This window comes from Piliocolobus tephrosceles, chromosome 6 (assembly GCF_002776525.5).
Source record: "Piliocolobus tephrosceles isolate RC106 chromosome 6, ASM277652v3, whole genome shotgun sequence".
NCBI classification, from domain to species: Eukaryota; Metazoa; Chordata; class Mammalia; order Primates; family Cercopithecidae; genus Piliocolobus; species Piliocolobus tephrosceles.
The window spans coordinates 32,439,917-32,453,144 of NC_045439.1; the positions used below are offsets into that span (position 1 = coordinate 32,439,917).

A 13,228-nucleotide genomic window follows, 5' to 3' on the forward strand; every position below is an offset into this window, starting at 1 on the left:
TCATTGAAAAACACTGACACAAAGAGATAAAGCTTTGATCATAACGATCATTACAGCATTTATTATCCAAAGCTAGAAACAAAATCAAGGGAACAAAATCAACTATGAAAGTCTCACATTCACGAACTTACTAATCACAGATTTGCCTTTTCATTATAGATCAAGGAGGTCCATGACATACATGGTAACTAGTAATTTTGCCAAGGTATAAACTTTAATCATAAGAAATAAATTACCAGTATATAGAGAAGAGTTAGGTATTAATGTGTGAACTTAGCAGACCAGCTAACAACCATATCTTGAAGCAGTTTGTTATTATCTATTTCTTGATTCCATAACCAATTCAAAAATGTTTTCTTGGTAAAAGAAAGCCAAATGCTGATGACAGTAATAGAAATAAAGGAAGGATAAAGAGGTCTGAGGAAGTGACGACTATCAGTTGAAAATCAGAAATTTTAAATTAATTTTCTTGTTTTTGAGACAGTCTCACTCTGTCGCCCAGGCTGGAGTGCAGTGGCATGATCTTGGCTCACTGCAACCTCTGCCTCCCAGTTTCAAGTGATTCTCCATCCTCAGCCTCCTAAGTAGCTGGGATTACAGGCATGAGCCACTATGGCCAGCCTTAAATTTATTTGTAAAGTAAAATGCTGTTTGGGCATGGTGGTTCATGCCTATAATCCCAGCACTTTGGAAGGCTGAGGCAAGAGGATCACTTAAACCCAAGAGTTCAAGACCAGCCTGGGCAATATAGTGAGACTCTGTCTCTACAAAAAAATTTTTAAATTACCCAGGCACAATGGTACATGCTTGTAGTCCCAGCTACTTCAGAGACTAAGGTAGGAGGATCACTTGAGCCCAGGAGTTGAAGACCAGCCTGTGCAACATAGTAAGACTCTTGTCTATTTAAAAATGAGATAATAACCTGAAGGGATTTCAATATAGTTTTACTGTACAAAGAAAAATACTTGTTACCTAGTAAATCCAGTAATTATTCCACCACACTCCACCATAAAAAGTCAATGAATTAGATTGACTTCTTACCTTCAGAACGCTTCTCTTTTCCCTAATATGCTTTCTGAATTATAACTGGAGCTCATGGTGATAATACACAGCATGTAACCCTGAACAAATGCGATTGGAGTACTCACACTCATCCAGCCCCAGCTGATAGGCTAGGTTCTGTAGGCCTCGTACCTTCTCCATCAAATTAGCCGTGGTGAGACTCCCCAGTTCTGAAACAGAATCATTTATTTCAACATCATTTCTTTCCACTCTTCTCTAGTAGCAACTTATTTGGGTTGGGAACTCTTGTTATACAAGTTTTCAAGCTTAATTACCACTGAATAAGTAGAAAATGGATCGTAACTCCTTCCCCAATCTTACACACACACACACACACACACACAAATCAGGGAATTTTCCCACTATGGCAAAATTCCTCAGATAAGCTTACCCACTTAATAATGAACTTGCATAAAAACACAATTAGCCAGGCACAGTAGCACATGCCTGCAGTCCTAGCTACTTGGGAGGCTAAGGCAAGAGGATCACTTGAGCCCAGGAGTTCAAGACCAGCCTGGGAAACATGATACCTCACCTGTATAAAAATAATACAAAAATTCAGCCAGGCACGGTGGCTCACACCTGTAATCCTACCACTTTGGAAGGCCAAGGTGGGCAGATCACCTGAGGTCAGGGGTTCGAGACCAGCCTGGCCAAGCTGGTGAAACCCTGTCTCTACTAAAAATATAAGGATTAACTGGGTGTAGTGGCAGGCATCTGTAGTCCCAGCTACTCAGAAGGCTGAAACAGGAGAATCACTTTAACCCAGGAGGCAAAGGCTGCAGACAGCTGAGATTGTACCACTGCACTCCAGCCTAGGCAACAAAGTGAGATTCCATCTCAAAATAAAATAAAATTAGCTGGGTATGGTGGTGTATGCCTGTAGTCCCAGCTACTCAGGAGGCTGGGGTGGAAGGATCACCAGGAGGTCAAGGCTGCAGTGAGCCATGATGGCACCACCGCACTACAGTCTGGGTGACAAAGGGAGACCCTTTCTCAAGTAAAACAAGAAAAAATAATAAAATAACAAGTTAAGTGTTTCATCTTCAGGAAACATTATTTATAACATTCGTTTGGAATACGTCATTAAAATGTAAAACCTTGTCTTTTGATATAGCATTAAGAAAGACTTGAAGACATATCTGATCTGACAAAATGGATATTGTCTCCACTGTTAATTATAAGTCCACATTATTTTGACTTGTAATAAAGTGGCAACAAAACTTACTATTCCCCATTTCCCTAAGTTTAGAAAACAAAGACTAAATAAAAATCTAAACTTTCCCTTCAAACCAAATTCCTATAAAAATCTTTAAGTTTACTAAGTAAAAAGACAGCATACTGTTGGAGGTTAGGAGCAAATGGGAGTTGCTTAGGTCAGATCTCTTTCACCATCACAGTTACACTTCTGCAGTGGTGGTTTCACTATTGGGTGTTTTTGTGCTTGAGATATTTTGCAGGCCTTGCATTTGATGGATCAGTTGGTACCACCCAGATCAATAAACTGGTTCATCTGATCTTGTGGCCCCCACCCAGGAACTGACTCAGCACAAGAGGACAGTTCTGACTCCCTGTGATTTCATCTCCGGCCCAATCAATCAGCACTAGCAACTCACTGTCCCCCCAGCCCACCAAATTATCCTTAAAAACTCTGATCCCCAAATTGTCGGGGAGACTGAGTAATAAAAAAAACCTCCAGTCTCCTGCACACACACACACACACACAAAGACAATCTTTAAACATTTTCTTTCCTGAATTTTTATTTAAACAGCACCCAATTCCTTTTAGGTTTAAGACACAGGTCAGTTTGCATAGAATATAATGCTATGATCCCTCACTAAAAATTTAGAGTTGCCTTAAGAAACACATGCTGATGAGATATTATAAAAATGTCTGTTTGAAACATTAGAAGAATGAACCTGAGATGCCCTTGAGACTTAATTTTTCCATGGCGGGAGGAGGGAATCTGCATTTAAGCATTTCATGAAGAACAATGAATTACTTCTAAAATCAAATAAAGGTGTTTTTTTCATCTCATTTATCATGCCACAGTCATTATCTACACCTAGCATAAGTAGACTTTCTTGATATGTTCAGCTGTTTAAAAACCTCAAGAATCCCAGGTTTTTACCTTAATTTCAGTCTATTACTTCACAATCATCATGAATCTTATCACCAGAAGGATGATAAAATAAATAAAGTAGGGAAAAAATCATGGAAAATTAATGTTTTTTAATTTAAATTTCCACTTTGTGATTGAGTTTCAAATCATTTATCAAACAACAATATTCACTACCTATAATATTCTTTATAGAAGAAAGTGATGGGATAAAAAAATAAAAAATAGGTGTTAACCCACTAAGAGGTTGTCATTTAATAGTACTGATAATATACGGCAGTAAATTCTAAATAAGGCACTTGTGTTATACTGGAAAGAGACTAGACTTAAAAGAGCACAGTTTACGCTGGGCGCGGTGGCTCACACCTGTAATCCCAGCACTCTGGGAGGCCGAGGTGGGTGGATCACTGGAGGTCAGGAGTTCGAGACCAGCCTGGCCAATATGGTGAAACCCCATCTCTACCAAAAATACAAAAATTAGTCGGGTGTGGTAGGGGGTGCCTGTAGTTCCAGCTACTCAGGAGGCTGAAGCAGGAGAATCGCTTGAACCCGGGAGGCGGAGGCTGCAGTGAGCCAAGATCGCACCACTGCACTCCAGCCTGGGCAACAAGAACGAGTCTCCGTCTGAAAAAAAAAAAAAAAATCAGAGTTAAAATTTTTTAACTTTTTTTTTTTTTTGAGATAGAGTCTTGCTCTGTCAGCCAGGCTGGAGTGCAGTGGAATAATTGCTCACCACAACCTCTATCTTCTAGGTTCAAGTGATTCTCCTGCCTCAGCCTCCAGAGTAGCTGGGATTACAGGAGCTTGCCACCATGTCTGGTTGATTTTTGTATTTTTAGTAGAGACATGGTTTCATTATGTTGGTCAGTCTGGTCTCAAACTTCTGACCTCAGGTGATCCGCCCGCCTCGGCCTCCCAAAGTGTTGGGATTACAGGCGTGAGCCACGCCCAGCCAAATTTTAACTCATTCTATCTTGGTTAACTTATGAACTTTGAATATAATCATACCCAACTCACAGGACCTTTATGGGAATTAAATCAAAAAATTTATGTTAGAGCTATTCGTTAACTGTAAGTTCACATTAGAAGAATTTAGCAGCAGCAGCAGAATTCACTAAGGCTGAGTCTTGGGCCGGGAGCGGTGGCTCAAGCCTGTAATCCCAGCACTTTGGGAGGCCGAGACGGGCGGATCCCGAGGTCAGGAAATCGAGACCATCCTGGCTAACATGGTGAAACCCCGTCTCTACTAAAAAATACAAAAAAAAGTAGCCGGGCAAGGTGCCGGGTGCCTGTAGTCCCAGCTACTCAGGAGGCTGAGGCAGGAGAATGGCATAAACCCGGGAGGCGGAGCTTGCAGTGAGCTGAGATCGGGCCACTGCACTCCAGCCTGGGCGGCAGAGAGAGACTCTGTCTCAAAAAAAAAAAAAGACTGAATCTTGAATTGGCAGGATTTCTACACATGGAAAAGGTAGAGAAGGGCATTACAGACATGAAAAACTACAAATAAGGAAGTTTAAATGAGAAGTCTGAAGCCAAAAATACTTGTAAGGAAATGGAAAAAAAAATGGAGAGGTGGTTTATGGAAAAACATAAATATCCAGTTAAAAGTGTAACCAGCATCACTTACCTTTCAACATGTCGATGTCATCACGTTCTATCTCAGCCATCCATTTGGGCGGAGAACTAGTAATAGGCTGTCAAAAAATAATATATCCATTCAGACACGTAAAAAGTGTGAAGAGACCCTATTATTCTTGTAAGAAATGTAGCCTGGGCCGGATGCGGTGGCTGCCAAGGTGGGCGGATTACTTGAGGTCAGGAGTCAGGAGTTTGAGACCCACCTGGACAACAGGCAGAAACCCCATCTCTACTAAAAATACAAAAAAAATTAGCCAGGTGTGGTGGCACACACCTGTAAACTCAGCTACTTGGGAGGCTGAGGCACGAGAATTGCTTGAACCTCTTGAATGTGGGAGGCAGAGGTTGCAGTGAACCAAGATCATGCCACTGTACTCCAGCCTGGGTGAGAGTATTACTCTGTCTCAAAAAAGAAAAAGAAAAAATGCAGCTTGTCACATAGCCTTCAGGTTGTTTGAAAATACTGGCAGATTATAAGTTAAAAAACCTGGATTTCTCCAGGTTTAGCTATGGCCTACAAATAGTCACTGTAAAAAACATGGCTCATCTTTAAAGTCAGTCTCAGAGAAATTATTGTGGAAGAATAGTTATGACCATTATGACTGGTTTATGCATAACAAGTTAGTATAGCAATGAAAGAAATTACTTGAAATTCAGTTCTGGTAAAAGACTCCAATTCAACTGTCTGAAACACTAATCAGTAAGTAACATTCTCTGGCATAGGGGAAGATTCAAAGAAGAATCAAGAATGAGAAAATCCTCATTCTAAGTGAGAGAAATCTAGAATGGTCATGACTTGGAATTTCACAATTTTATTGTAGGTTTTAGAAAACTTCAGAATTGTACAATTTTTCATTTATGAAAGTGAACTTAAAACTACGAAAGAAGGGACGGGAGCAGTGGCTACGTCTGTAATCCCAGCACTTTGGGAGGCTGAGGCGGGCGGATCAAGAGGTCAGGAGATCGAGACCATCCTGGCTAGCACCGTGAAACCCCGTCTCTACTGAAAATACAAAAAAAAAAAAATCAGCCTGGTGTGGTGGCGGGTGCCTGTAGTCCCAGCTACTCCGGAGGCTGAGGCAAGAGAATGGCATGAACCTGGGAGGCGGAGCTTGCAGTGAGTCGAGATCGCGCTACTGCATTCCAGCCTGGGCAACAGAGTGAGACTCTGTCTTAAAAAAAAAAAACATGAAAGAAAGTCCATTCTTAGAATAGCTCTGGGTCAGCAGTTTAACGCTAGTTGCACACGAGAATCACCTATGTAACTTTTAAAAATATAAATGCCTTGGCCACACTCCAGACATAATGATTTAGAATATGAGGGGTAGGGAAGGGTCCAGTGGAAAAAGTAGAGCAAGGGACTCCTCATATGTGTTTTTCTTTTTTTTAATTATTATTTTTTTCTTGGTGCTCATTTGTTACAGTGCATTTTTCAAGAGCTCCATAGCTGCATGTTGATGATTCTGTCACGCACAAAAGGTAGAGTTGAGAAACATTATTTCAGCTTTGCATCCTTCTCTTTTTTTTAATTAAAATGTACTCAGTACCTATTATGTGACAAGCAAAACACTTCACACGCATCAAGCCATTTACCTCCAAATCAGCTCTATAAAGTAGGTGTTATTTTTCCTATTTTTCACATTAAAAAAAAATAATAACAGGTACAATAGCTCACACCTGTAATCCTAATGCTATGGGAGGCTGAAGCAGAAGGATTGCTTGAACCCAGGAGTTCAAGACCAGCCTGGGAAACACAGTGAAATCTCATCTCCACAAAAAATTTTAAAAGGCCAGGCGCGGTGGCTCACACCTGTAATCCCAGCACTTTGGGAGGCTGAGGTGGGTGGATCACTTGAAGTCAGGAGTTTGAGACCAGCCTGGCCAACATGGTGAACCCCATCTCTACTAAAAATACAAAAATTAGCCAGGCATGGTGGTGGGCACCTGTAATCCCAGCTACTTAGGAGACTGAGGCAGGAGAATTGCTTGAACCTGGTAAGTGGAAGTTGCAGTGAGCCAAGATTGCACCACTGCACTCCAGCCTGGGCGAAAAGTGAGACTTTGTCATAAATAAAATAAAATAAAAAAGAGAGATCTGAGCTTTTACCCAGGAGCGAAACTTTGGATCGACCTCAGTAGGTAAGGGATATTACTTACACTTTTGAAGGAAGCTGCAAATTCAGCAACACCTGGTACTAAAAGAAAAACAAAACAATATTTATTCAATAAGTATGATTGCTCAGGCATAGAAGATCTAAATAATAAGAAAACAGCTTTGTCTGTTTTCTTATAGTTTAGAACAAGAGAAAGAATAAACCAATAACTATAATACTGTTTCAGTCCTCAAAGAAAGATGCCAGGGCTATGGGAAGACAAAAAATGGAAAGCTAAGTCAGACCCAGGGGGCATAAAAAGCTTCTCAAGGAAAATAATGACTCAACTGAACTTGGAAGGACCAGGAGTTAGCTGGTTGGGAGGGTGGTAAGATACAATATCTCTTACCAGAAACTTTAAACTGCCTTTTTAGAGATGCTATTCTGTCAATCCGATTTTCTTTATTTTAAGTTTCTCACAGAAAGAATCACATTAAAAGGCAGAAAAATAAAAATCAGGGCTGGGCATTTTGGTAAGCCAAGGCAGGAGGCTCACTTGAAGACCAGCCTGGGCAACAAGGCAAGACTCCAGACTCTACAAAAAATTAAAAAACTGGGCCGGGTGCGGTGGCTCATGCCTGTAATCCCAGCACTTAGGGAGGCTGAAGCAGGTGAATCACTCGAGTCAGGAGTTGGAGACCAGCCTGGGCAATATAGTGAAACCCCATCTCTACAAAAAATACAAAACCTAGCCAGGCATAGTGACATGAACCCCAGCCCTAGCTACTTCGAAGGCTTGAGCCCAGGAAGTTGAGGCTGCAGTGAGCCATGATCACACCACTGCACTCCAATCTGAGCAACAGAGCAAGACCCTGTCTCAAAAAAAAAAAAAAAAAAAACAGAACACAAAAAAACAGTTAGTTGGGCATGGTAATGCACACCTATAGTCCTAGCTACTCAGGAGGCTGAGGCAGGAGGATGACTTGAACTCAGAAGTTGGAGGCTGCAGTAAGCTATCATTGTGACATTGCACTTTAACCTGGGTGATAGAATGAGACTCTGTCTCTAAAAAAATAAATAATTAAAATAAATAATTAAAATAAGATCTTTGCCTGAGCTCAGGAGTTCGAGACCAGTCTGGACAACACAGTGAAACCCCGTCTCTACTAAAATACAAAAGATTAGCCAGGTGTGGCAGTATGCACCTATAGTCCCAGCTACTTGTGAGGCTGAGGCAGGAGAATTGCTTGAACCTGGGAGGTGGAAGTTGCTGTGAGCTGAGATCACGCCACTGCACTCCAACCTGGGCAACAGAGCGAGACTCTGTCTCAAAAAAAAGTTCAATCTCACCAAAAAGGAAATGCAAAATGAAAGTAATAGATTAGTAACGTCTAATACTGGCTAGTATGTGAGGAAAGAGGCCCTCATACAGTTATTCTCTTCTATGTATACAAAGATATGTATACATGAGTATTCACTGATAAACTATCTGTAAAATCAAAAACTAGATATAGGCTGGCCACAGTGCCTCACACCTGTAATCCTAGCACTCTGGGAAGCCAAGGTGGAAAGACAGCCTGAGCCCAGGAGTCCAAGACCAGTCTGGGCAACACAGTGAGACCCTGTTCCCACAAAAAATTTTTTTAAATAGCTGGTTGCGGTGGTGCATGCCTGTGGTCCCAGCTACTCAGGAGGCTGAAGTGAGAGGATCACTTGAGCCCAGGAGGTTGAGGCTGTAGTCAGCTGTGATCATGCCACTGCACAAAGCCTGGGTGACAGAGTGAGACCCTGGCTCAAATTAAAAAAAAAAAAAAAAAAACAACTACATATAACTTGTTTCCAAATAATGTATGAATATATAAACTATAATATATCCATACAATGAAATGTATTTAAAAGAATGAAGTAGACACACACATACCAAGATGGAACTGTTCATATGTGGAGTAAGTTAAGTGGCAGGCCACATGCATGACTCCATCATTCTGAACAAAAAAAATTCCTCTTATATATACTTTAAAAATTATTATTTCCTTATCTGTATAAGTATAAAACAGGTCAAAAGGATGTCTACCTTTTTTTTTTTTTGAGACAGAGCTTCACTCTTTTTGCTCAACCTAGAGTACAATGGAGTGATCTCCGCTCACTGCAACCTCTGCTCACTGCAACCTCTACCTTCCAGGTTCAAGCAGTTCTCCTGCCTCAGTCTCCCAAATAGCTGGGATTACAGGCATGTGCCACCACGCCCAGCTAATTTTTTGTATTTTTAGTAGAAACTGGGTTTCACCATGTTAGCCAGGCTGATCTCAAACTCCTGATGTCAGGTAATCCGCCCGCCTCGGCCTCTCAATGTGCTTGGATTACAGGCATGAGCCACCACACCTGGCTGGAGTTGTACCTTTTACAAGGATTTGTGTGATTAAAAGTGATTAACGTTGTAAGAGTGGGCCAGGTGCAGTGGTTCAGGCCTCTAATACCAGCATTCTGGGAGGTCAAGGCAGGCAGATCATCTGAGGTCAGGAGTTCAAGACCAGCCTGGCCAACATGGTGAAACCCCTTCTCTACTAAAAATACAAAAATTAGCCAGGTGTGGTGGCATGCACCTGTAATCCCAGCTACTTGGGGGGCCGAGGCAGGAGAATCGTTTGAACCCGCAAGCAGAGGTTGCAGTGAGCCAAGACTGCTCCATTATACTCCATAGCCTGGGGAACGAGAGTGAAACTCCATCTCAAAAAAAACAGTGATTTGAAAGAGGTGAGAAAATGCTTTATGTATCTCAGTATTATGTGAATGTCTTATAAATGTAGTTTTGGGGGCCGGGTGTGGTGGCTCACTCCCGTAATCTCAGCACTTTGGGAGGCCGAGGTGGGCGGATCACCTGAGGTCAGGAGTTCAAGACCAACCTATTTGGTGAAAAGCTGTCTGTATTACAAATACAAAAATTAGCCAAGCGTGGTGGCGAGTGCCTGTAATCCCAGCTACTCAGGAGGCTGAGGCATGAGCATCGCTTGAACCAGGGAGGTGGACGCTGCAGTGAGCTTGACCTGGCAGTGAGCCAAGGTTGCACCTTTGCACTCCAGCATGAGCCACATGAGTGAGACTCCATCTCAAATAAACAAACAAACAAACAAATATAGCTTGGGGGATTTTTTTGAGAGTCTTTCTCTGTTGCCCAGACTCAGTGCAGTAGTGTAATCTTGGCTCACTGCAACTTCCGCCTCCCGGGTTCAGGCAATTCTCATGCCTCAGCCTCCTGAATAGCTGGGATGGCAGGTGTGCACCACCACGGCCAGCTAATTTTTGTATTTTTGGGTTTCACCATGTTGGCCAGGCTGGTCTCAAACTCCCAGCCTCAAGTGATCCACCCGCATCGGTCTCCCAAAGTGCTGGGACTACAGGCATGAACTACTGCACCCAGTCTATAAATGTAGTTTTAAAAAGTAATTAATGGTCGGCCATGGTGGCTCACACCTATAATCCCAGCACTCTGGGAGGCCGAGGTGGGAGGATCACGTGAGGTCAGGAGTTTGAGACCAGCCTGGCCAACATGGCGAAACCCTGGCTCACTAAAAATACAAAAAATTAGCTGGGCGTGGTGGCGCATGCCTGTAATCCCAGCTACTCAGGGGGCTGATGCAGGAGAATCGCTTGAACCCACGAGGCAGAGGTTGCAGTGAGCCCACACCGCACCATTGCACTCCAGTCTGGGCAACAAGAGCAAAACTCCGTCTAAAGAAAAAAAATATATATATATATATGTAAAATAATAATTATTATTGTTGGCTAGGCATGATGGCTCACACCTGTAATCCCAGCACTTTGGGAGGCCAAGGTGGGTGGATCACCTGAGGTCAAGAGTTCGAGACCAACCTGGCCAACATGGTGAAACCCCGTTTCTACTAAAAACACAAAAAATTAGTGGGGCGTGGTGGCACAGACCTGTAGTCCCAGCTACCTGGGAGGCTGAGGCAGGAGAATCGCTTCAATCCTGAGGCAGAGGATGCAGTGGCCCGAGTGTACCACTGCACTCTACCCTGGGAGACAAAGAGAGACTCTGGTTCAAACAAAACAATTATTATTGTTTAAAGGCTCCTTATTTTCTGAGTTACACTGTGTTCTGAAAAAATTAAACCACCAAACAGCTACTCTTAACACTGGACTTCAGTCTCTTCTCTTTGAAATAAAATAAAACTTTAATCATTAAAGTTAAATGATAACTCTTCAGGCTGGTCTGATGGTAGTGGGTTATCAAAACTTTTTTTTTTTTTGAGACAAAGTCTCACTCTGTCACCCAGGCTGAAGTGCAGTGGCACGATCTCTGCTCACTGCAGCCTCCGCCTCTTGGGTTCAAAAGATTCTCATGCCTCAGCCTCCTGAGTAGCTGGGATTACAGGCGTGTTCCACCACATCCAGGTAATATTTCTTTTTTCTTTTCAGTAGAGACAGGGTTTCGCCATGTTGGCCACGCTGGTCTCAAACTCCTGACCTCAGGTAATCTTCCCAACTCGGCTTCCCAAAGTGCTGGGATTACGGGCATGAGCCAACAGGCTCAGCCAGTTATCAGAACTTATTAATGTTAGTGTCACTAAAGTTTGTATACAATCCCCCACTGCTAAATTTGACTAGCTTCAAAATAAATAAAAATTTACCAAATAAATAAATGATAACTCTTTAAAAATCTCTTTAAAAAGGAACATTGTTTCTCCTACGTTGACTCTAATATAAAGAAAGCAAAAACTTACATTGTTCTGGCCAAAGATCTGGTGAGGCACGGTCAAGTTTTTCAAAACTTAGCAAAGATGCTTCCAGATCTGTCCCTAGAACAAAACATCCAGATGAACCAAGAAGACAGGAAACACATTAATGTATATGACACTTCAATCTCAAAGGACATAAACTGGAACACTCACCTGGAAGTCTAGAGATATGAGTTCTGTAACTATTGATGCCACTGGTCCGTGATAGAATACAAATACATCATTCTCCCTTACCAAACCTCATTCTTTCAATCTATGAATGAGAGTGATTATTTTATTGGGAATGTTAAGAAAAATGAGTATCAATAAACCCACCTGCATCTTCATTCACACTCTTGTGCATTCCTCCAGTTACGATGAATTAAGTGTTCCTTTTTTTTTTTTTTGAGACGTCTCGCTCTATCGCCAAGGCTGGAGTGCAGTGGCCGGATTTCAGCTCACTGCAAGCTCCGCCTCCCGGGTTCACGCCATTCTCCTGCCTCAGCCTCCCGAGTAGCTGGGACTACAGGCGCCCGCCAACTCGCCCGGCTAGTTTATTTTGTATTTTTTAGTAGAGACGGGGTTTCACCGTGTTAGCCAGGATGGTCTCAATCTCCTGACCTCGCGATCCACCTGTCGCGGCCTCCCAAAGTGCTGGGATTACAGGCTTGAGCCACCGCGCCCGGCCGAATTAAGTGTTTCTACTTCCATGAAACAGACTCTTCTGATAGCACTCTAGATGCCATCTTCTCTTGCTTTGTCAAGGACATCACTTGAATATCATCTTTCTCATGTACCATCAGTTTCTACCTTCTCTAGCCTCATGCTCAGTAGCAATCAAGCCGGTTGCAGAATCTGTGCTTAAAAAAAAAAACAACCCAGCCAGACATGGTGGCTCACGCCTGTAATCCCAGCACTTCGGGAGGCCAACACAGGTGAATCACAAGGTCAGGAGTTCAAGACCAGCCTGGCCAACATTGTGAAACCCCGTCTCTACTACAATACAAAAAATTAGCTGGATGTAGTGGCAGGCGCCTGTAATCCCAGCTACTCGGGAGGCTGAGGGACGAGAATCGCTTAAACCTGGGAGGCAGAGGTTGCAGTGAGCCAAGATCGCACCACTGCACTCCAGCCCAGGCAACAGAATGAGACTCCATCTCAAAAACAAAACAAAACAAAACAAAACAAAACAAAACAAAACAAAAAACCACCAGGGCAGGCAGGGTGCCTCATGCCTATAATCCCAGCACTTTGGGAGGCCGAGCTCAGGAGTTCAAGACCAGCCTGGGCAACACAGTGAAACCCTGCTGGACGTGGTGGTGTACCCTTGTAGTCAGTCCCAGCTACTCAGGAGGCTGAGGTGGGAGAATGACTTCAGCCTGGCAGGTCGAAGCTGCAGTGAGCTAGCTCTGTTTGTCCCACTGCACTCCAGCCTGGATGACAAAGTGGGACACTGCTTTAAAAAAAAAAAAGAAAAGAGGGGCCGGGCGCGGTGGCTCAAGCCTGTAATCCCAGCACTTTGGGAGGCCGAGACGGGCGGATCACGAGGTCAGGAGATCGAGACCATCCTGGCTAATAC

At 43.0% G+C, this 13,228-nt stretch overlaps 1 protein-coding gene across 2 annotated transcripts in view; it reads right to left on the reverse strand.

Moving 5' to 3' along the window:
* The window catches only part of LIN52 (lin-52 DREAM MuvB core complex component), a 115,583-nt gene that overhangs the window by 95,199 nt on the left and 7,156 nt on the right, over positions 1-13,228 (reverse strand). Inside the window, exons 2-5 of one of the 2 annotated variants that reach the window (XM_023183780.2) lie at positions 11,656-11,724; positions 6,978-7,015; positions 4,810-4,876; positions 1,149-1,232 (exon numbers count right to left, since the gene is read on the reverse strand). In XM_023183780.2, the coding sequence (XP_023039548.1) occupies positions 1,149-1,232; positions 4,810-4,876; positions 6,978-7,015; positions 11,656-11,724 (258 nt within the window). Of the gene's footprint in view, positions 1-1,148; positions 1,233-4,809; positions 4,877-6,977; positions 7,016-11,655; positions 11,731-13,228 lie in introns of both variants that reach the window. The other variant, XM_023183773.2, reaches the window with a different exon arrangement.